The sequence below is a fragment of the Aethalodelphis obliquidens genome, unplaced genomic scaffold (genome assembly GCF_003676395.1).
Source record: "Aethalodelphis obliquidens isolate GAN/ISIS:26980383/991018 unplaced genomic scaffold, ASM367639v1 scaffold90, whole genome shotgun sequence".
NCBI classification, from domain to species: Eukaryota; Metazoa; Chordata; class Mammalia; order Artiodactyla; family Delphinidae; genus Aethalodelphis; species Aethalodelphis obliquidens.
Window position 1 is genome coordinate 2,231,778 of NW_020838034.1, and position 23,157 is coordinate 2,254,934.

General features: G+C 52.9%; 1 protein-coding gene across 4 annotated transcripts in view; it reads right to left on the minus strand.

Annotated features, from left to right (window-relative positions):
• Window positions 1-282: 282 nt before the first annotated feature.
• The window catches only part of ARHGEF2 (Rho/Rac guanine nucleotide exchange factor 2), a 41,779-nt gene continuing 18,904 nt past the window's right edge, over window positions 283-23,157 (minus strand). For all 4 annotated transcript variants that reach the window (XM_027095435.1, XM_027095436.1, XM_027095438.1 and 1 more), the window contains 21 exons: window positions 16,157-16,301; window positions 13,883-13,950; window positions 13,478-13,541; window positions 12,335-12,464; window positions 12,008-12,117; window positions 11,712-11,858; window positions 10,965-11,215; window positions 10,627-10,752; window positions 10,205-10,322; window positions 9,756-10,004; window positions 8,077-8,153; window positions 7,478-7,647; window positions 5,766-5,833; window positions 4,580-4,780; window positions 4,082-4,201; window positions 3,885-3,952; window positions 3,708-3,743; window positions 3,452-3,502; window positions 2,803-3,246; window positions 2,369-2,552; window positions 283-1,753 (listed from right to left, as the gene is read on the minus strand). In XM_027095435.1, the coding sequence (XP_026951236.1) occupies window positions 1,680-1,753; window positions 2,369-2,552; window positions 2,803-3,246; window positions 3,452-3,502; window positions 3,708-3,743; window positions 3,885-3,952; window positions 4,082-4,201; window positions 4,580-4,780; window positions 5,766-5,833; window positions 7,478-7,647; window positions 8,077-8,153; window positions 9,756-10,004; window positions 10,205-10,322; window positions 10,627-10,752; window positions 10,965-11,215; window positions 11,712-11,858; window positions 12,008-12,117; window positions 12,335-12,464; window positions 13,478-13,541; window positions 13,883-13,950; window positions 16,157-16,301 (2,901 nt within the window). In that variant the 3' untranslated portion in view covers window positions 283-1,679. The remainder of the gene's footprint in view (window positions 1,754-2,368; window positions 2,553-2,802; window positions 3,247-3,451; window positions 3,503-3,707; window positions 3,744-3,884; window positions 3,953-4,081; window positions 4,202-4,579; window positions 4,781-5,765; window positions 5,834-7,477; window positions 7,648-8,076; window positions 8,154-9,755; window positions 10,005-10,204; window positions 10,323-10,626; window positions 10,753-10,964; window positions 11,216-11,711; window positions 11,859-12,007; window positions 12,118-12,334; window positions 12,465-13,477; window positions 13,542-13,882; window positions 13,951-16,156; window positions 16,302-23,157) is intronic.

A 23,157-nucleotide genomic window follows, 5' to 3' on the forward strand; every position in this document is an offset into this window, starting at 1 on the left:
GGTATTAACCAGAAACAGGAAGCAAAAAATTAACCAAAAACAAGAACTGAAACCTACTTAATCTCTCACTGCCTCTCAAAATGGCAAAGAGCAAATGAGCAGCTCTTATGAGGGAAACCTTCTTAAAAAGGTTAAACCAGGGCTCTGGCACTGTGAAGAACAAGGGCAGAGTGAGGGCTGAACCTGAACATGAATGACTCTGGGGAGAGGCTAACAGGAGCTGTGATGAAAGGGAGGGAAGGGGGCAAGAGGCTGATGCAATTCCTGAGCATGGCATGCAAATGAGATGAAAACAAGTTTTTTAATGTTGGAACCTCCAACAGCCACTGGAACCTAAGTGTCCCTTCATTATTATCCTTGTATTTGTGAGCGTCAAAGATGACAGCAAAAAAAAGGTTGGCAGCAGTTTCTTTTGTTAGCGCCCCCTGTCTTCAGGGAGGCAGTCACCCTTCCTGGGAGAGGAAGAGGCTCCTTTTGGAGGAACACACGTCATTGCCTGGCTCTCCCCCTCACCAGCACCCTCAGAACTGGCAGACATTAACAGACAGTACTTCCTGGGGTTCCAGGACTTTAATTTTCCCTGTTTTATCTTTTTTTTCCCTTTCTTTTTTTTTTTTTCCTTTCCTTTTTTTTTTTTTTTAACAATCAAATTTGCAGAAAACTGGCTGGGGCTGGCAGGCACTGGGCGGGGGCAGGTCCATTGAAAAATCCCCCAAATTCACGCAGAGGTTTCAGGTCATGGTTGCTGAGGTGGGGGATGAGGTCAGGGTTTGTAGAGATTTCCCAACTCACCCAAGAACTGTTTGGCCAAATGGCTGGGGAAGAGGTCAAAATGGGTCCCCCAGTACTATAGATGAGTGGAGAAGTCATTGTTCCCCCCATCCCTCAAGTTCTTCCGAGATGTAGAGATAGAAGGCTGCGATTTCTAATTGCCTACAATCTTCTCTTAAAAATATAAAACACGTGCAGTTGGCTTTGGTACAAAAAAGAAAACAACAACAACAAAGAAACATTCTGGTCCCTGTGAGTTTTTCCCCTCACCCCCCAACCCCCCTTTACGGCCACCTCAACCTGTATTCCATCAACTCTAGGAAGCCAGGTTATCTCCCTGGGGTTTCCATAGAAGACAGATAGAAGGGAGAACAGCAGTAAGAGGTTGAGGGGAAGGGGAGAGGGACATGGCCCTGACCACAGCCCTTCCTGAAGGGGCAGTAGGGTCTTATGGCTGCAGCCTCTCCTCAAAGATGGGTGTTGCTCAGGAGGGGTGCTAGAACCCAGCAGCTGCATGGTTGAGCCTGAATAAACCCCAGTAGTGTTAAAGGACAAAGCCCCCTGATCCCTATGGCTTGGTTCCCATGTCCCTGGTCCTCTAAATCTCCCCTCTCCCTCCATAACTAATAAACAATAAATAAATAAATTTTCCTAAAGTAGAGGGAAAAAGGCATGAAAAATTGGCATCTGCAGTGTAGCTTCTGGATGCCACCAGGGGGCACTGTGGCCTAATACCCCCAGCTTCCTAAATGGCGCCCCCCGCCCCCGTGTCCAAGGATCCCAAGAGCTGGCAAGGACAATCAGCAGTTCTTTCAAATGTTCCCTCGTCATTGGCAGATTGGAGTCCCCAGGTTTGCCTCCCTCAGTAATGTTCTTCAGGGGGACATGGGGTGGGGGGAGGGGCCCCCTTAGCTCTCTGAAGCTACAGGCTCCCCGTCACGGCTCTCAGTCTCTTCCGGGATGTCCTGCATTCGGGTGAAGTCTGAAGGAGGACGGGGCAAAGTTAGTGAGTGAACAGATGCTCCCGTGATCTACTGAACCGCTACACTGACGCCTCCCCGTCTGTGGGCTGAGGAGCTCAGAGAGCTGTGAGGGAGGGCAGAGGTCTGTAATCCTTGGGTGAGGGGAAAACCTCTGTCAACAAAGTAAGGTATCCACACCTAGGTACTTGTTAAGTATATGGAGACACAATTTGATTAATAAAATACAAAATATGTCAAGATTAGTATTACATGAAGTCACAGTAGCTTTGGGTTATTTTGTATTTCCTGAACCAACTATAAGAACTTGGAGGTCTTTGAAATTTTTTTACTTTGGAAATCTATTTCTGCTTGAAAAGGTTGGGAATCATGGACTTACTGGAGCAGAGACCCCTACATTCTTTGCTTCCTAGAGTCCAACTTCCTGTCTACCAGGAGGCAAAACAGGAAGCGCTCTGTGCCCCTCCCAAGAGTTACTGTAGACCTCAGTGGTTGGTTAGGGACCATCCTAAATGTTCCCATGCTTTAGGATGCAGGCTCCTTTTGGAAACCACAGCCCAAGGGTCTGTACCCAGGTTACATCCCATTTCCATTCCATGTCTCCACCAGGATCTCACCTCGTGGACTATGGGGCGGAGACAGACGGCTGCTACCTTCCTCCTCGCTGCCGGTGTCGGGGTCACTGCTATCTTGCAGCCGCTCGTCGGGGCTGCCCAGCTCCTGCCTCTCTCGATCCTCAAAGGGTCGATGGACGGAGCGAATAGTCACAGGCAAATCTAGGCGGTCGTGGCCTCGGCTGGGCTGTGGACGGCAGGCCAGAAAAGCAGGAGGCCACGGAATGAGCAGTGTGAAGATTCAACTCTCAGCACCTCTACCACTGACTGATTTCTTTCCGCACCCATTGCAACTGTTCAGTCCTCCCATCAGTATCCTATATCCTTCAAGTCTGATGCCTGATGTCATTTGGCCTCAAATCTCCAATTCCCTTCTGGTTCTCTCATGGACCCTGACGTCCACCCTGATGTCAGTTCACTACTTCAAGCTTCCTTACCTGTGGGGGGGTGAAACTCAAGTACAGGGCATCGCCTGCAGGGAGGCTACGCCGCCTCGGATCCAGAGGCCGCCGGGCCCAGGGGGCCTCAGCCGGGAGTGGTTCTGTGTGGCCCAAGGCGGCCAGCTGCCTGCGAGCCTCTTCGGCCTCCCGCTCCAGCAGGGCGCGGGCCTGCTCGCTCTCTCGGAGCCGGGCTTCCAGGCTGCCAGCCTCCGTCGCCCGCTCTTCGCCGAGGCGTCGGCAGCGCCGTAGCTCCTCTTGCAGCAGCGTGTGTTGCCGCTGCAGCAATGCCAGTTCCGTAGCCTGCTTTTCAGGAGCCACAGGGGCAGCCCCGGCTCTGCCAGCCTCCCCATCCCGGGAGTTGGCTCGGGTCAGCTTCTCCCGCCGCTCGGGGCCCTCAGGGAACCGGGCTTCCATCAAAGTGTCCTGCTGGGCCACAGCCGCCTGCGGGTGGAATGGAGACAGAGGGGTGTATCAGGACCCTGTTTCTTCTACCCCTCGCCCTCACTCCCCAGGGCCCAGGTCATGATTCCTGGAGAGCTCGAACCGGGAAGGCTTAGGAAGGCCTGTTAGGATGATTCTGTCCCACCTAAATGGGTAGCTCGGGTCTGGCTCCTCCCCTTCCCAACCTAGCCCTTGCCCCACTGACCTGTAGGCCATGTAGAAGTCCATAGAGATTGACCAATCGCTGCAACGCTTCCTGAGGACAGAGGAGAGAGTAGGAATAGAGTCCAAGCTTCAGGATGGGAGAACTGCCCAGAAGTTGAATAAGTGTGGGCGTGGGACAATAAGACTGCAGGTACTTTGAGGTGTACACGCCCCCTCCCAACTCCAAACTGGGCTCTAAATTCTCAGATGAGAGTACCCCTCCTTCAGTCTCCTATATCATCACATTCCCATCTCACCTCCTGGGGAGATCTCAGCTGATTTCCATTTCGATCCTGCAGAAACGGGCAAGGATGGGGAATCAGCAGACACACAAGTCCCTGGTGCCTGTCCCTGATAGCTCTGAGTCAAGGATCTATAGGGCAGCTGTCCCTTTCCCTCCCTCTAGCCAAGTCCTGACACCTCCTGAAACCCACCTTCTGGCTGGAGTCTGAGTCAGCTCTGCAGAGCTCAATGGAGCCATTGAAGGTTCTGGCCTCACCATCTGTTGAGAAGGGGAAAAGGATGGGCCGAACCACTTCGCCAGCACCCCGATACTACTTGGTCCCTGGTACCACCCCATTCTCTTTAACCCCTCCCACGTGCTACCTTGGTCCCCTGCCCTGGCACTCACTGGCAGTGACTCCTGGACTCGTGTTACCACCGCTGTCCGGTTCCATGGACAGGGTTGGTTCCCGGGGTGTCAAGAGCAGCTCCACTCCAGGCCCCACCAGCAGGTCTTTCAGGCCCTCCACTGCGGGGAAAGAAGAGGTGAGGACAGGAGCAACAGAGAATCCTGCGGGGGATGGGAGGGGATGCCATTCACTCAGTACACGGAACATGCGGGCATCTAGAGGAATGCCCCCTGCACATGTAGTGGGGTCTCACTGCCACCACCACATACAAGGCAAAGGTCATTAAAGGTCCCAAGGGGCAGCACAAGTACGTGCAGGATGAGAGGTGTCAAACAGCAGCAAGGACCATCTTCCCCCACAAACAACAGGCACTCAGGGGAGTTATGGCCTATGGGGCTGACATCCCCCTTGTCTGTGTGTGTCCAGGTCTAGCCACGGGTCCATATTTTGTGATGGTGAGTGGATGAGTCTGGACTCTTCCCTAGGAGCTCCCTCACCCTCACGGATGGCATCCTGCAGCAGCCGCTCGCCACGAGGGGACTCGAGGGACTCAGAGCGGAAAAGCCCCCTGGGCAGGGTGGGCAGCGGCATCCCGCTGCCGCCATCCTCTTCCACCTGGAAGTGGGTCATCTCAGCAAACAGCCCAACCTTCTCCTGCAGCAGCTCCACCAGTGCCCGGTCTTTCTGCTGCAGCTCCACTGTGGATGAGAAACAGGTGAGCACCCGGAAGAGCCAGTAGTGTAGGGGCAGCTCCAGGGGTCAGGGGCCAGGCCTGGGCAGAGTGGCAGGACTTAATTTTGGTTTTTTTGGCATATATGAAAAAGAAAATAACTTTTTTTGGGGAAAAGTAACACATGTACTTTCGTTTTAAAAACAAAAGTAAAACAATGTGTGGCAGGGACTGCAGGCTGTCCACCAGTTCCCATTCTCCCCACCTTCCTTTAATAAGAGAAGGTGTGCAAGTTTCATCTGGGCACACGGCTGCCCAGTTACACTCGACTTCCCAGCCTGGCTTGCAGCTAGGCATTGCCACGTGACTAAATTCTGGCCAACAGATGTGACAGTCTTCCAGATCTGCCCTTAAAAAAAATCGGTATAAACTCTCCTTGTTCTTTACCCCCTCCTTGCTAGCTGGGATGCAGATGTGATAGCAGGAGCTGGAGTAGTGATGGAGACACAGACATAGAGGACCTAGAGATGGGGAATCTTCACGTTGAAGAGGGCAGAACTGCACAACTACCCTGCACTTCCCACTTCTGGACTGTTATGTGGAGAGAAATAACCTACCTCGTGTAACCGACTGATTTTTGTTAATCTTTTTGTATAGCAGTTAGATCATACCCCAACTAATATAAGGCCTTATAGTAAAAAAGTAAGTTACAATCTTAACTCTGTTATTCCTACTTTCCCTGCCCAGAGGAAGCCACAGTAATAGTATCTTATCTTCCTAGAGATATTGCACACACATATACAAAATACGTATGACCTGTATCTATCCCCAATATTTTCACGCCAGTGGTAGCATATACTTTACAGTGTTTTCAACCTTGCTCTTTTCGCTTAACAATATATTTTGGTTATGGATCTACATCAGCCCTCATAGAGCCATCTCACTTTTTAGACAGTATTCCACTGTGTGGATACGTCATAAATTATTTAAACAAACCCTGTGGGTGGACTTACTCTTGATACGCCGCAGGTAAGCCTCATCCTCTGTCTCAATCAGGGGGAAGTCCTCCCTGGATGGGCATCTGGAGAGATAACAGGTTGGGTGGGGTTTAGGGAAGGAAGTCAGGTTACACACCAGGAATCTGCCTACCCTCCTTCCCAAATGTGCTCTATTTCTCCCTGGTAAGCCTCATCAGCTCCACGCCCTGGCTTCATCCACTCTTGACCCTCTCCTTTTCCTGGCACTGATCATCTGCATCTACTGGTCTGTACCTCTCCAAAGGTCACCTGGAGAGGTAGCATAGTGCAGAGGGACAGCTACAGTTTTTGGCATCAAGCACCCTGGGCTCAAATCCTGGCTCCACAATTTACCAGGTGGTAACCTCTTTATTTCCTCATGTGAGAAATGGGGATAATATCTTCCTCACAGGTTTTCCGTGAGGATTAAAGGAAATAATGTACCACTGCTTTGAACACGGCAGAAGCTCAATAAATCAATTATAATGAATAATATTATTTTTGCAACTACAAATACTAATATTATTAATAAAAAGGGCACTATAGATCTATGGCCAATGGGACAGGTACTTTGCCTTGTTTTCCTAGAATTGGTAATTTCATACTTTGCACACATTTCTGAAAAATTTGTTCAAAGTCTTAACTGCAGAAGTAAAAAAAAAAAAAAAGGTTTACATAATATAAAGTAGAGAAGAATCCATTCTCTAAAAGCTAAAAAAAAACTCATAGGACTTCCCTAGTGGCACAGTGGTTAAGAATTCGCCTGCCAATGCAGGGGACATGGGTTTGAGCCCTGGTCCGGGAAGATCCCACATGCCGCAGAGCAACTAAATCCGTGCGTCACAACTACTGAGCCTGCGCTCTAGAGCCCACGAGCCACAACTACTGAGCCCATGCACTGCAACTACTGAAGCCCGCGTGCCTAGAGCCTGAGCTCCGCAACAAGAGAAGCCACTGCGATGAGAAGCCTGTGCACCGCAACGAAGAGCAGCCCCTGCTCGCTGCAACTAGAGAAAGCCTGCACGCAGCAACAAAGACCCAAACCAGCCAAAAATAAATAAATAAATAAAATATTAAATTACTAAAAAAAAAAATCATAAACATCTTAACTGAATTTATTCTTCAGGCATAATCTTTGAGAATCCATTTTCAACATTTAATATGCACTTTACTTTTTTCATCGCAACAGACACACAGTTGACTGCCTCAAATCTAATGTGTGTCCAACAGAAGCCAAAGATCTGCTGCTTTAGCACATGAAATGATTTCCTTCTTGCCTCTGTTGTATGGAGTTTGAATTTTGCTCCTCTTACCACTAGTATCAATGCTTTCATTACCCTCTTTTTCATTTATTTCTAGAAAATAAAGGTAAAAGACAGTACAATCCAAATAATGGCCCACTGCCTACAGACTAAGACGTTAATGGAGGTGAAATTGTACTGCTGGCTGGCAGGTATGCCAGAATGTGACAGCTTAAAGTATTCCTTTGGCTTGTCAGCTCTTGCTGCATTTGGAAGGTGGTTGCGGTCGTCATCATATAAAGTGCGACTTTACAGGACAGTAGAACATAGATGACATTTCCTGCCTTGGGCCATCTTGTCTCTCCCCTGGCCTCTGCCTCTACCTCTGAACCCTGGGTTCCATTCCCTGGGAGTGCTGTGGCCTGGGGCCTGAAACTGCAGGTACTGTGAGGCCATACACACACTCACACTCGCACGCTCTGCTGAATGACGCGGATCCAGGTGCTCCGGTCATCCCGGGATGCCGTGTGGACCTCATACATCTCAGGGGGTGCCGCGCTGATCAGAAACATCCCTTTCTCCTGGTTGGCGATGTCCCGCACGATTAGATTCTGCAGTGACACCACCGAGGGCTTGTCCTGCCAGTCAGGGGAAAGGAAGGATTAAAGCTGGGAATCCTGACCCCTGGATATTTGAGTCTTCAGTCCTTCTGGAATACCCAAAGGACTGAAGAGTCAGCTGAGAATACAAGTTAAGAACCCAGGCTGCCAGCCAGACAGGACTTAGAAACGCCTGTGACCCTTGACAATTTAATTAACTTTAAGCTTTACTTTCCTCATCTACAAAAAGAGGATAATAAAGGGCCTTCCTGACAGGTGTAAAAGTGCCTGCATACAGTAACAATTTGTCTTGGCTGTTCTTATTTCTCCTTATTATATTATAGTAATGGCTACAATAACAGCTGTTTGACCCTGGAGGATTCCAGGGTTCTTCCAGGCTGGGGTAAGAAAGCAAGAAGGGCCTCAACACTTGTCTGTGCTGAGGAAGAAGAAGGTAGAAGGTCTCACCAGGGCAGGAAAGATGTACTTCTGGTCCTTCTCCTGGAGAAATACCAGCACATCTGTCATCAGCAGCATGAGCACATCTGGCAGGAGGATAAAGGCAGGACAGTCAGCATTATAGAGTGTCTGAGCAGCTGTTTCTCTTTCTCAAGGACCCGGTCTACCTCATTAGGTTAGAGCTCCTGTTTCCCCTCTTCCTGACCTCTCTCCCTCTGGTTGCTTTCTCCACTTTTGCAGACCTCCCACCTCTCCCATTCTTATAGCTCAGAAATGGGGGGTAAATGCATGTGCCATCAGATAAATCAGCTTCTTGGGCTAGAGGTGCCCATAAGCGATCACCCAATGCCTTTGGAGAAAACCCTCTTTATCCGATGAATGCGGGTTTCTTAACCTAGGGTCTACAGACCCCCTAGGATGTCTACTGTTGGGCTTCAGAGGCTCTGCAAATCCTCCGAAGTTGCATAAGCAACTTTACATATTAATATATCACATGTGTATTCTTCTGTGTGAAAGGGTCCAGAATTTTTGTGAGGGTAAAAGGATTCCCAGAGCCTTTCAGTTCCATGTTGAAAAACTAACATAAGACCTTTTTGGATATTTGGTCTAAGCTGCCCCCCACCCCAGCATATTGCCACTTCTCATTTTGTGCTCCACAGGGAGGAGAACAGTTGGGTTCCTTAGCCATCTCTCCCACCACTGAACAATCCCAATCTCCTTCAACCCCAGCAGGCCCTGCTTTCATTTTCCTTCTCTGCCCCACCTTCCAGGCTCTCAGATCCTAAGAGGTCCTACGCTTTAAGACTTAAGGGGAAATAAAGGTCAAGCCCAAGAAAGTTGGATGTCACAGTCGAGAAGACACACACTTACCCTTTGCCCTTGGAGATCTTTCTAAGTTGTGGGCACAGAGAAGGGGAGGGCTTTCAGAAATAAAGCTCTCCACCCTTGCTATTTTTAACCCCCCCATGCTTTATATTCTTAGCTTCGGCGTGGGAGGGATGGGAAGGAGAGAAAGGGATGAAGGAAAGTGGCTGGTGAAGCCTGCAATACTCAGGCTTATGAAGTGGGGATTTCATGACACAGGACAGAAGTGCAGGCAGGCTCTGGCCTCAGGTAGCACAGTATACTCCTGCCCCTCATTCCTCACCCCCATAGCGAACGTCTGCAACTCTCTTGTCTTGATTTAGGTAGGAAAGCATTGGCCAGTGCAGTCTGGGAAGAGAGCCTGGGAAAGAGTGCCCCAGCCCAACATGCCCCACCCCCTTTTCTCTTCTCCACTCAGCCCGCCCTTCGCTGGGCTCCACCCCCTCCCGTGGGCCTTCCCTAGCTGTGTTCCCAAAGCTCCTGCCCATTCCCCAGCCCTGGTGGCTGGGATTCCAGCTGGAAGAACCAACTACCCTGATCTTGTCCTCTGATCCTGGAATTGCTCTGTTTTCTTCATCAAAACCAGTAGCTTTCTGGGCATGTGAGAACCAAAGAAATGAATAAATACTGACAAGGAAGTCCTTGTATCGCCCGTGAAATCCAGAATTCAGACTTTTGTCGCAACAGAGACCACATATTTTCCTCCCACTGGGTCTCACCCTGGGTAGAGGGCTGCATTAAAAGAGGTCCTAAGGGCTGGGATGCTTCTCCTGCTTTATATCTGACCGTGGACTCTTGCCTGGCCTGCCAAGCTGACCACTGACCTTTGAAGCGCCCAGTAGCTGTCTTCCAGAGCAGGCAGCCATCGTGGATGAGCTTGCGCCGCAGAAGCTCCTCTCGGCCAAAAGGGCCCTTGCCAGGCACCGGGGCCTGGGCCCGAGGGTCCATACGGTTGTAGATCTCCTGCAGGCGGGCCCCTTTCTCCAGCTCGTGCACATCCTGGTCTACGTTGGACAGCAGCTCCTTCACCAGCCCCAGTGCCGTCGTCAGGTCCTGGCGCTCCTCCTCGATCCCTGACCGGGGGTCAGCATGAGGGAGGGATGGCTCAGCCAATCTTCAAACCAGCCCCAATTCCCACCAATCTCGATTCCCACCTTCAGAGGCTGCCCAGCATTGCACATCTGACCCTATCCCTCCCCTTGGTTATCCCGAGCCATTTCTCACCCCAGACAGCCCTCTCCCACCTTCCTCCCTCCCAGGCTCTTCCTCTCACCGTGGGAATGCTGCAGGATCCGGTTGATGAGCACCGGGTACTTGGTGATACGCTGAGTCACCAGGAGGATGCACTCCTGTACACCATGCCGCTTCAGCACGGCCGAGCGGGTCACCTTCTACAAGAGCAGAGGAGGGCTCAGGGCCAGAGCGGGGCCCGAGGGGAGGGCAACGGAAAGAACGCTGGAGCCTAAGCCCTGGTGCCAGCCCTAACTTGGCCATTTACCTCACGCCGGTCGGCATAGGTGACCCAGTCTGGAAAACGGGGACGAGAAGGTCACAGGTTTATTGTGAGGACCCAAGTAGCAAAAGCACTTGCTCTACTGCTATGAGGGGCTGCTGATGGGATCCACAAGCGGATGTGTCCACAAGGGTTGGGCCACTAGAGGAGGCTGAGTGTGGGTCCTGGAGAGGTCTGCTCACCCGGATGAACTGCTGGAAGCGTTTGTCTCGGGCATATAGCTCCTTATAGAGCTTTAAGGCCTTGGTGTGGCGGCTACAGAACTCCGAGTAGGTCTTCCGCATCTGCTCTGCGCTGGGACCTGAGAACTAGAAGTTGGGGGAGCAGGGCTGGGTCAGCATTTCCCTCAAAGCCACATCTCATCCCCAACACCCTCGGGCCTCCCACCAAATAGGCGGGCTTCCTGCCTCTCCAGCCCTCTCTGGCTCCACCCCCTAGAGTTTGATGAAATGATGAGAAATGTCCACTCTAGTCACACCTCCTCCCATGACTGCTGCCCATGGGTCCTGCCTTTTCTCACCTGGTTGATGAGCAGGTCACCCAAGCGATGGATGACGAAGTTCCGGGGGCTGCCAGGGCACAGGGCCTGGCGTCGGCGTTCTAACAGCTGGCTGAGGAAGCGGGTATGGATGTCACTGAGTTCGTCCACGCAGGGGAACAGGCCCTGGACCACTCCTGGCTCCAGCTGTAGCTCTTCCAGCATCCCCGTGCGGAAGAGGCGGGTCATGATCTTCAGGGTCCGCACATGGTGTAGCTCTGTCTGGATCAGCTCTGTGGGGACAATGGGACACCTGGCCTCTACCCTGGCTTGGCCACAATTGGTGGGGCCTAGGCTGGGGACCTCAGGGCTCATTTGAGGTTTTCAAGATCCCTTCCAGGTTAACATTCTGCATTAGTACGATCTTAGATCATTTTCTAATCATTTTTTAATCTTTATGCCGTGCCATCTTAAGCTATGAGCTGCTTTAAGGTCAAGAACCATGTGCCCCCTACATGTCTAGGTTTCCCACAGTTCCCAGTACAGTGTTGGAACAGGCAGAGAGGAAAGACTAAGAATTGACTGGAAGGAAGGGATAAAGAAGGGCCTTGGAGGTCAACAGCCCAACAGGTGGGGGCCTAGTGGCTACTTGTGGGGATGCCAGGCAGGGTCTTGAAGGCCAATAGGATAAGAGGGAAGGGTCTTGAGAGGTAGGGGCTGGCAGAGGAAGGACACAAAAAAACAGGACTGGTGACAAAAGAGAAGTCTGGGGTGGTCTTCTTGGCTCACCATAAATGACATCCTGCTGCTTCATCACCTCCTTTTTATGCTGCTGCAAAAAGTTGCTATCCACAGCAAGGCTCCAGGAATCAGCTGCAAAGTCCTTCTCATCCATCTCAAAGTCACTCATCAGCTCATTGTAGATCACCTCTGCACCTGGAAGTGAGTGGGGGAAACAACTCGGACCCCAATTCTCTTCCCTGGGTCCTGGGCCCTTCTCTAGATCCCTTCCCGCCTTGCCGTTCCCAGGACTGCTCCCACCTGCCCCTCATGCCCTGGTCTCCCTGAGGTCCGGGCACAGTCACCTTCGTCGATGAGGGATTCCACTGACAGGGTCCGGTTCCGCATGTTGAGGGAGTCTGTGGACTGGGAGAGGATCCGGCGCAGCCCCAGGGGAGACTCATCATTGAAGTGTCTGAGGGGAGTGGAGCCTGGCTGCATCACCCAACTCCGGCAAGAGTTCCCTTCCCGGGTGGGGACCCAAGGTGGGATCCCAGAGACAGTCACCCCAAGTTCTCCTTACCTGTCTGTCTATAATTCTGAACTCAGGGATGGGAAAGACCTCTCATCCCCCCGTCTCCATTGCCATACTCTGCCTGCCTTGGCTCTCCCTTCCCCAAGCAGAGGCTCACCCAGCAATGTTGGTGGTGGAAACACTTTTGGCTAAAGACAAGGAGGAGCGGCCACGGCGGGAGCCAAGCAGGGACTGTCGGAAGCTGTCGGAGGGGTAGATGGCAGAGCTGGGACGCTCCCGAGTGGTGGCTGTCAGAGGGGGGGATACCAAGTAGGCAAGCGTCAAACCTAGTGCCTTCCCAGGATTCAAGCCTCCCAGGCTCCTCCACTAGAAGCGAGGCCTCCTCTCCAGCCCCACCTTTAGCCCTGTTCTTTTTTTTTTTTTTTTTAACCCTGTTCTAGTCAAAGAAAGATGATAACAGTAATTCTACCCGTATGTTTGTGCAGTACTTTTTTTTTTTTTTGCGGTACACGGGCCTCTCACTGTTTGGCCTCTCCCGTTGCGGAGCACAGGCTCCGGATGCGCTGGCTCAGCGGCCATGACTCACGGGCCCAGCCGCTCCGCGGCATGTGGGATCTTCCCGGACTGGGGCATGAACCTGTGTCCCCTGCATCAGCAAGTGGACTTTCAACCACTGTGCCAACAGGGAAGCCCTGTGCAATACTTTTAATGTTTATAAAGAGCTTTTCTTGCCTTATCTCTTTCCCGCCACAAGACTATGAGCAATCTGCAGCTCAGGATGGTTAAGAGACTTGTCTGGGGTGACTCAGCTAATGGCTGAGCAGAGATTCGGACTCTGGTCTTATTTTTTTTTTAACATCTTTATTGGAGTATAATTGCTTTAGAATGTTGTGTTAGTTTCTGCCGTATAACAGAGTGAATCAGCTATATGTATACATATACAGACTCTGGTCTTTTTAGTAAGCACCACGCTCTTTCTGTTACACCAGATCTGTCTGAATTGGCCCTTGACAACTTCTGCCAACATTCCCAAGTGCGGTGTAAATAACTAATAATAATAATACAAGGTGTGACCAGGCTCAGATGACCAGCCATCCCAAGCCTTCGTCCCCATTTGAATTCTCCTGTCCCGCCCCTAAGCCCAAGAGTCCGGATCTCCCTTAGGATCCCACCATCAGCATCCAATTGAAAAGAGGAAGGCGCTGTGCCAGGGAACGACCTCAGGGGGGCAGCACAGCTCATGGGCTGAGAGGCCTGGGGTCCAGGGTCCTATGGGTGCTCCAGCATCCTCACTACTCACTCTTACTGCGAAGTGAAACAGACTGCAAGGCAGTGTTGTTCTTCAGCAGGGCAGCTTTCTGTTGCTGTGAGACAGAGAGCAAGAGAGAGACACCAAGAACAGCTGTCACCCTAGGGTCACCCCCATAGGCCCAGGGCAGGAGCTGGGTGGCTGGCCCCCTAGGGAGAAAGCTGGCATGATGGCTAAGGGCATCAGGGTGGCTGAGCCCAGTGCTGAGGGGATGTGTCTACAGCAACAGGCTGACCCCCTCTTGCAGGGCCTGCGGCCTGGGGTGGAGGGTCTGGGCTGCCCCTTGGTGAGGAGAGGGGCTGAGTAACACAGGGTGAGGAATGAACGGAAAAGGCATGAGGGTACCGCACACTCACTACCCTCTCCCCCAGCCCTCTGCCCTCCCTGCCATCTCACCTTCTGCTTGACCTTGGTACAGTTGGCGAGGGTGTCTTTACAGCGGTTGTGGATAGTCACATTGCAGGCTGGGAGGGTGGGGTAGAGAGGGTGATGGGAGGGCCGGGTGGTACGGGGGGGACACACCCACATGCAGACACCCATCTCCCCATGGCCACACAGCCTGAGACTCTCCCCCTTCCCAGACTCCTCGGCCATCGCCGCACCCCATTCCCTCTCCTCCCACCTCCCCCCTTCCTTCAAGCAGGAGATGAAGTGAGGGGGTATAGGTGTGGACCACAATTAAGCCATCAGGAGGGGTAGGCAGTCCTGACTCAGAGATGACCTGCGAGGTGGACTAGAGGGAAGAAGGGGTTACTGGCTGCCAGAGATGAGCTCAAGAAGCACAAAGGTGGTTGAGAATGACAGATGGCAGAGAGGACGCCCACGGAACAGAAGGTGGCACAGGAGCAGCTGGGGTGGGGGCTAGGGGCAGAGAGGGGGAAATGAACATCCCCTGAGCTTGATCCTAACCACCCCTTGAGGTAGATTCAATGATCCTCATTTCATAGATGAGGATCCTGTCTCCTGGAGAGGTTAAAACCATCTGCCAGAGGTCATACAGCTAGTGGTAGAGCTGGGGTTTAACTCAGGAGTGTCTGTGCACTTCCTGTTGAGCCATACATAGGCCCACAAACTCTGGCTAGGCCTAAGCAGTGCTAAGGCTGATGGATCCAGCGGCAGAGCGGGGGACAGACCATGCCCTGCCCCTGCCCGCCACGCCTGCCTGCCTTCTGCACTGCTCAGCTATGCTTGCTATGACTCTAGCCTCCCTTCCAGACCGGGGGAGTCTTTTTCCCCAAGTAAGGTAAACCCACAGCTCCCACACTCCATCTGCTTCTCCCTCATCACCCACCCCACCCTGCCATGGGGTAGAAGAGAAGAGGAGAGGAAAGGAAGAGTAGCTAAGCCTAGGCACTGGGACTACTGGCCGTCCCTTTCCCCAACATGCCCTCACAGCCCTTGGCCGTCTCCAGCTTCCCCTCCCCCCTCGTCCAACAACACCGGAAACTCTGCTAACTCCTTCAGACAATACCCAGCACCGTGCTTACTTCCACAAATACAAGGCGAGCAGGGTGCGGCAGAGGGGCAGACAGAAGTGGGGGCTGGAGCTGCGTCCACCCCCCCTGGAGCTCCCTTCTCCTACCCGCAGCACCCAGTGTCTCTGGATCGAACCTCCGCTATCCACCTGCTCTCAAAATAGCGCTTGCTGCCCGCCTCCCCGGTTCCCCTGGCAACAAGCTTCCAGATTGGGAATTCTGTCAGGTCTCTAGAGGGATCTAGATTGGGGTTCCCTCCTCATCCTCAAAACTCTAAGTTGAACAGTGAGGAAGTAGAGAAGCCTCGCTGGTTCTTTCTGGGGTTCCTTCGCAGCTTCCATAGAGATTTAGAAGCTAAAGCTTTTGTCCCTCTGTTCCGCTGCAGGCCACAACACCTCCGGTCCTGCGTTAATCAGAAGCAGCTCTTTGCCATAAATCTGGGTGTTGGTGGGGAGGGTAGACAGGGCAGGAGCCCTCCATGTAGGCATCTTGGGGAAGGAAGAATTCGTTGCTTGTACTTACTAAATACAGGGCTACCCTTAGATGTGGGTGAAGGTCAGGAGTTCTATCTAATCCTTATTCCCCCAACATACACATTGCTGCCATATTCTCTTTCTCACTGTGTATCAGTCAGACTAGAAATCTGAGACAGGGGGGTCCTAATCCCTAATCCTCTGCTTCAAACTGTAGAGATTTAGAGATTTCAGACTCCCCCCAGTCAATAGAAAGGGAAGGGGCAAGGGGACCCTGAAGTCCTGAACACCCAGTTCTGCCCAGGAAGACCGGCAGAACAGCTGCAAGGCCAGCAGCTTCCCACCCAGCTCCCCTATTTCTGCCCCCCCTACCCCGCATACACACAACATTCCTGCTTCTCTTCCAATCAGTTCTCCTGACCCTCAGCAGCTGTTCAGGGAGCTGGGGGATGCCCAGCGGACGACAGCTGCAAGGGGAGCCACTCCAGCCTCCCCTCCCCCATACCCCCGGCTAGTCCTGCTTAGGCCATATTCTGACTGCCACTACCCCTAGACATGAGGACAGGGAGAAAGGGATCAAGCATCTGGCCCTGGCATTTGGGCCCTGCGGGGGCTCACAGAGGAGAGTGATCCTTATGGATCCAAGGTAAAAAGAATGGAGAGAAAGATTAGGGTCAGTGGGCGCTGACTCAAGAGTGACATTCAGGGTCCAAACAACTTACTTGGGCAGATGAGGGCCTCCTTGGCTGTGATGCTCTTGTTACAGGCATAGCACATGGTCATGCCCGAAACGGAGATGGTGGTGAAGAGGTGCCCGTTGGTATAGCGGGCGTCCTTGGCTTCCTTCATTTTCTCTTTTTCCCGGGTCTGTAGAAGGGGCGAGAGAGACAGGAAGTGAGGCTGGAGGATGCCAGGGTGCCTGAGGAGTCCAGAGACACGGGCCGAGGGTGGAGGCAAGGGAGCAATGTCTGCCTGAAACACACCATTTCCTGAAGCAGAGTTTGCCGCGCTGTGTCAGAGGCAGCTGTCCAGGAGTGACCAGGCCAGCCCCGAGGGCCGAGCCCACCCCTGACCTACCTGGCCCCTGCGGCTGGGCTGCCTCCTGTTGCCGCTCATCTCCCCGGCTCTAGACCTCCGCGTCCTCACTCCACCTCCCAGCCCTAGCTCTGCTCGCCCCCGAGCTGCTGTACTCTCTTCTCTGTGCCGGGGGAAGATGCGCAGAGAGGAGGGGAGAGCAGGCGAAGCAGAAGGTGCCAGCTCACCAGCGCTTTCAAATCTATGGGAGTTAGCTCCTCTTATAACCATGACAACCAGTGTTGGAGCCGCTATCTCCGTGGCAGTGGCAGTCACAGTGGGGGGCAGGAGATCCCCTTATTAGATTGGCTGAAGGGGGCAGAATGCCTCCACTGCCACCCCCAACCAGAGGTCAGGATCCTAAACTTCTGACTCTTCCACATCTGCTCAGCCAAGGTACACGGGGCCTCTCTGTGGGAGGCAGCATGTCCCCTGCTAACCTCGAGGCAGGAGAAGCCTGGTTTCAGTCTCGGGTCACTTGTCCTCTTTGGGATCTTTAAGAAAGGAAACTGGGCCACCAAGGTCTCATTCCCGGCAGGAAGTCTCTTCTGCAGTCTAACTTTTATCCCTCTCATGCTACCCTCCAAAACCTAGGATATCTCCTTTATTCCTCCTCACCCAATTAGTCTAGGAAGTCCTTTCTAGCATCTACCCTCCATCCTCCAGCGGCAATGTCACTTCCTCCTGCTCTGGTCTCCGTCGAGATGGGGCACACTCTCCGGGCGCTTCCACAGAACCTCAGAGGCTGGCATTTCCCATCAGCTTTCTCTTCTCCTGCTTCCCCCTGACCTCTGCAGGTGAAGTGATTCTCCCTGACCTCTTTCTGTCCTTTCTCAAGCTCCTGAGCTTTCCCTGAAACTGAGGAGATAAGAAGATGGAACACCATGCTTTCCACCTATTCCAGGACCCTCCTCAGTGGTCACCTCAGATCCCTGATTTTCCCTCCACTCTTAGAGGACTGACAGCAGGAAGAGGACCTGGCAAGACCACTCCCTCCAAGGATTCCCTGCCTCTCAGAAAGCGAGATCCTGATGGCTGAGGCTGAGGGTAATGAGCCCCAAGTCAGAGGACACTGTCTGGGGCCCCGGGGCAGTGAAACAAAACTCAGAGGAGAATCCTCAGCCTGGACCTTGGAGGCCTAGTCCTGACTCTCAGCTGAAGCCACACTAGCAGTTAAGAGGTGGGGGAGGGGGGGCTTCCCTGGTGGCACAGTGGTTGAGAGTCCGTCCGCCTGCCCATGCAGGGGACACGGGTTCGTGCCCTGGTCCAGCAGGATACCACATGCCGCGGAGCGGCTGGGCCCGTGAGCCACGGCCGCTGAGCCTGCGCGTCTGGAGCCTGTGCTCTGCAACAGGAGAGGCCACGGCAGTGAGAGGCCCGCGTACCACCAAAAAAAAAAAAAAAAAAGAGGTGGGGGAGGGGAAGAAACTCACTGGCCTGGTGCAAGGGTAGAAAAGGGAAGTGTGAACGGGCTGAGTCAACAGCACAGGGGCCAAAGGGCACTGGACTATGACGCCCTAGGGTCTCAGGGCTTCCTGGTAGCCCAAGATCCTTCTCTCTCCTGCCTACCCTCAGAAGCTCCAGGTTCATCTGATGATGAGCAGAGCCTAGGTCTTCAGGTCATTTCCCATCCAATCACCCATTTTTCTTTTCTCCTCCTCTCCCATCCTCCTCCTCTTCCTATATCATAGTCTCCTTCCCATCCCCTGGCCTCCCTCCTCTCCCCCATGGCCTCCCACCTTGGCTGCCCCTTTTTCACCCTTGCTTCTCTTCTACTGCCCTTGGCCTCTCCCTGCCCTCCTCCTCCTAGACCTTGTCAAGAAAGCTGACCAACTTTTAACTCTAACCTCCCTTTTTCTATTCTGGTACCTACCTATCTGGACCACTAGAAAATTCTCCCTTTAGTCTAACCTCCATCTGCCCTGCTCCAAATTATAGTTCTTTAGGAGATCAAATCCTCCTCTGAATAACAGCCTTTATAGGACCTCAAAGTCCAAGTCCAAATAGCTCTTCTTACTGCCCTACACTCTGCCTTCTCTTCTCCTCTCCTGCTCTCCCAACCTTCTCTATGACACAAATAAAAAAGTTTGAGGAAAAAAAAAAAAAAAAAAGTTTGAGGACTCATTATGTTTGAATTAAAAGTATGCAAGCAAAAAAACGTGAAAATCACATTAAAACAGCAACACGGGGAGGGGCAAATTAGGGGTATGGGATTAAGAGACACAAACTACCATGTATAAAATAGATAATCAGGGAATTCCCTGGTGGTCCAGTGGTTAGGACTCCGCGCTTTCATTGCTGAGGGTGCGGGTTCAATCTCTGGTCGGGGAACTAAGATCCCGCAAGCCACGCAGCACGCAGCGGGACCAAAGATAAAAACAAAACAAAACAATAACAGATAAGCAGCAAGGATGTACTATATAGCATGGGGATTTATAACCGTTACCTTGTACTAACTTTAATGGAGTATATATAATCTGTAAAAATACTGAAACTAATATAATATCGTAAATCAACTATACTTCAAAAAATAAAATAAAAAGAGCAACATGTCTGAATCAGGGTCAACTCCCAAATGGGCAGTCCTGCAGATTTGCCCTAGGGCTGCTACAACTCCCCCTCCCCTCCCCTGACCTCTTCCCTCTGCTCTCAGGCCTCCAGGAGCTCTCACCTGGGAAAGAGGCGGGGGAAAAGGAGGGAGAGAACTAGGGGTAGCCAGAGAACAGGGTCTCTTGTGGCCCTTCACCTCTCTGGCATCAACATCCCACAGACGACCCAGCTACTCTGGGCCCAGGCTCCCCCACCTCCCAACACTCACCCTCTCTCCAAGTGACCCTCTCTCTAGGTGGGCCAGCAGTGGGCAGCAGCCACAGCAGCAGCACATCCCAACACGGACACTGCCCAGCAGCAGGCGGCCCTGGCACTGCCTAGCGCTATTGTCCTGGAGGCAGTCCGCACCCGCCCCAGGGCTCAGGCTGGTGAGGCTAGAAGGACACAGGGCCTGCTCACCAAGGGTGCCTGCTCCAGAGATGGAGTGAATGGGCTTGTTTGGTTCTCTGTCCTACTCTTTCCAGATCTTCTTAAGATCATCCCAGTTACCCGCCCACCCGCCAGCGGGACAGCTCTTCACCTTCATGGCCCCATCTGTCCACCAAGAAAAGGGGCCATTACTCTGCAATCCACAACACCCACCCCAACACTCAGAGGCCCTTCCTGCTTGGTTCAGTCCTCTACTGTCCAGTGTCCATAGTCTTGCTTTCTCACAAACCCTCACAGAAAGTCTTTCTTGCTATTGCTACACAATAAATGAATAAAGCACGGGAAAGCACCTAGCACAATGGCTGGTATACAACAGCCACTTAACACATGTTTAGAAAGAAAGGAAGAAAAGAAGGATGGGTGGATGGATAGACACCAAGACAAGGGGTCCCAGCAGCACCCTTGCCTCTACTCTAGGGATCCCCTCATTCCTTATCAGAGCTTCAGAGCTTTCAGTCTCCTCCTCTCTCTCTTTCCCCCCCCCCCCACCCCGGCTGCACCTCACACTTGCGGGATCTTAGTTTCCTGACCAGGGATCCAACCCGTGCCCGCTGCAGTGGAAGTACAGAGTCCTAACCACTGGACCACCAGGGAATTCTGGTCTCCTCCTCTCTTGTTTATTCTTTTCTCCCTCCTCCCAGACCTTTTCTCCTAATTCCTTTGAACTTAGGACCGGATGGTATCCTCTGAAGGTCAGAAGAAGACCAACCCAAACTCTCCTTCCACTGTCATCCCAGATCTTGGTCATTTTGGGGAAAGAAAGACTAGGCGAATGGCAGAGGACATTGAGGCTGGTGGCTCAAAGTCTCATAGAACAGAAGCAGTTTCCCCTTTCTCCGTATTTTGTCTCCCAGGCCGAGAGATGAGGAAAACAGTGACATACGTGAAGCCCAAGGAATGCCAAAGCCTGGACTTCGGCTTCCCGTTCCCCGGCGGGCAGCAGAGGATGGTGGAGCTGACCCAGAAGAGTAAGAGCCTCTCCAAGCAAAGTCTAAGCTCTCAGCTGTCCTTGTTCCTCCATTGGGTATGTCCAAACCAAGACCTCTGGAGAAGTCACGTGGTGCTCAGAATGACCTCTGCTCCAGCTGCAAGTGGCAGCAGCCCCTTCCCCAAGGTGGCGCAGCCTCTGTCCAGGCCCTTTGTTTAGGGACCAGAAGGCCCCCGGAGGGTTCCACTGGGTTTCCAGTCATCTGTAACTTAGGCCCTGGACAGCAGAGGTTCAGAGTCATAGGCTGCAAGGGGCACTGAGTCATGAGGGATGGGCTCTAAGGCTGGGAAAAGAGGAGAAAGAGGGTTCCTGGCCATGGGACTGAGAAGAGGGCTTGGGATGGTCTCAGCCAGGCTCTGCTTCCTTTATGAGCTTCCACAGACGAGATGAAGGCAGGAGGCTAAGGAGAAGGCGGCCAAACGGAAACGCTAACGCCAAAGCCAGAAACATAACACAAAAAGACATCGCTGAACACACAAAGGCACTTAACGCTTGCCTGATGAATGAAGATGAGACACCGGACAATGGGGGTGGGCACACTGGTGAAGCAGAAGAGGGGTGCTAAGGACCACAGGGAATAAAGTCGGGCTACCCTGAGACCCAGGGATCCTGGACCCCATCCTACCCCCACCCCCCACCCGGCCACACCTGTCGGGTCAGGAGAGAAAGACAAGCAGAGACGGAGTGGGGAGTGATGCAAACAGACGGGCATTTGTGCAAGCGAACAATAGCTGTGCCAGGACTCCCTGCCCTCCTGGCACAGGGCAGGCCGGCTGAGTTGGGAGGGGGGCAGCTGCTGCCTGCAGCCCCTCCCCCACCCTCCCCCAAGGAGACATAAACAAACCCAGAAGGGTCCAGCCAGTTCCTCTCAGCCATTTCTCTGACCAGCTCCAGGAACCATGACCAATCTGCTCCCTCAAGCTCCTAGATGATACTTCAAAGCACAGACTGAAGCTAAGAATAGAACTACTTCCCCGCATCCAGAGTGCAGTGAGCCCCCTACTTTGGTGGCCATAATTCAAAACAGTGACACAGAGCATCTGGGGACAGGCAGACGGACACAGACACACACGCACACCAACACACAGGTCATGTGCACGCATGGGATTCATTTCTTCAGATCTGTCCCCTCCCCGACTCCAAGCTCAGGGTTCCGGGGAAGCCAGAGGGACTGAGATGGGACCCCTCTTTAAATCCCTCGGGCAGCCCTGGCAGGTCCTTCTCTAGGCAGCATCCAACCTCCTGCAGTCACTCAGTGACTTCCTTAAGCTTTTGGCTCCCTTCCCCCATCCTTGCTTCTCCCCCTCCCCTCAGCTCTTTCCCTAACCTCCAAGAAAGGCCCCTAGAATCTTTTCCTATTCCCCCAAAAGTCTCAGCCTCCCGGGAGACCCCCAATTCCTCAACTTCCCCCGCAACCTGCCAGCACTCTCAGCTCCCTCCAGGGCTCCCCCAGCCCTCTTCTCCGGCTCCAGTTCTAGTCCTGCACACAAAGCCAGCCATCTCTCCAACACTCAGAACAAAGAAACAGTCTCTCTCCTCTCTCCCCACCACACTCCAAATCTGGGGTCCTTGAGATTCCAGGGACACCCCCCTAGCCTCCAGGGCCATCCCTGATCCTCTGGCCCCTGCCCACTCCTAGGCAGGAAAGGACCCTTTGTTCTGAGAGAGGAGACACTTAGGGTTTGGGGGGAGGAGGGAGGGAGGAACAGGGGATGAAAGAGAGAAAGGGACCTCTGGGGTTTGGGGCCTATGGAGGTAGGAAGTAGAGCAGAGAGAATGAGGGGGTGGAGGACTGAAGATAGCCTGAAAGAATAGAAATGGAGTGAAAAGAGAGGAGGCATGAGGAGGGGGAGCTGCACAGAAAGATTCTAGGAGGGTGGGAAGGAGAAAGGGACAGGTTCGACTTAAATTCCTCCTACTTCAAGGAGGTCCCGGGGAGGAAGGCAAGGAATGGCGGTGGGGGTCAGGACATAGCTCTGAACCATCCCCCCAGATAGGTAGCAGGGGAGACCATCTTCCTCAAATTATCTCGTTTCCACCGGCCCCCCTCTACTTCCCACCGCAGTATAAAAAGAAAGGAGACAGCTGGTGTGCTTGGGGGAGGGGGAAGAGGGGATCCAGGGTTTGTTGGCTAAGAATCAACTCCCCCCTTCTGTAACCACAGCTTTCCGGAGGTGGCCCTCCCCTTCCGACCAGCCCAAACTGACAACCAACCTCCTCCAGTGGCCCCTCTGCCCTCTCAGATCTACCCACTCAGCCCCTCACATCCCCACCCCCAGTCAGATCCCAACCCCCGCAAAACCAAGGCCGCCCCAGGATAGAAAAAGCCAAGCTTCTAGATTCCCAGTTCCCCCCAACTACCAAAAAAAAAAAAAAAAAAAAAAAGGCATGAGGACCCAGGTATCTGGCTCCCCAACTCCTCCCAATAATGGAAAAGGGACCCGAGTATCTACCTTCCCAGAACCCCTGTCTATAGCCCCTCTCCAGGTCTGCCCCTCGCCGGTGCCCCCATGGCTTTCCCTTTTAGGGTGGAACCAAATTTCCGTGGTTTCAAAAAACCTCTCCACCCCCCTTGGCCCTGCTCCAGGGTCTCAGCTCAAACGGTTGAAAAATAAACAGACT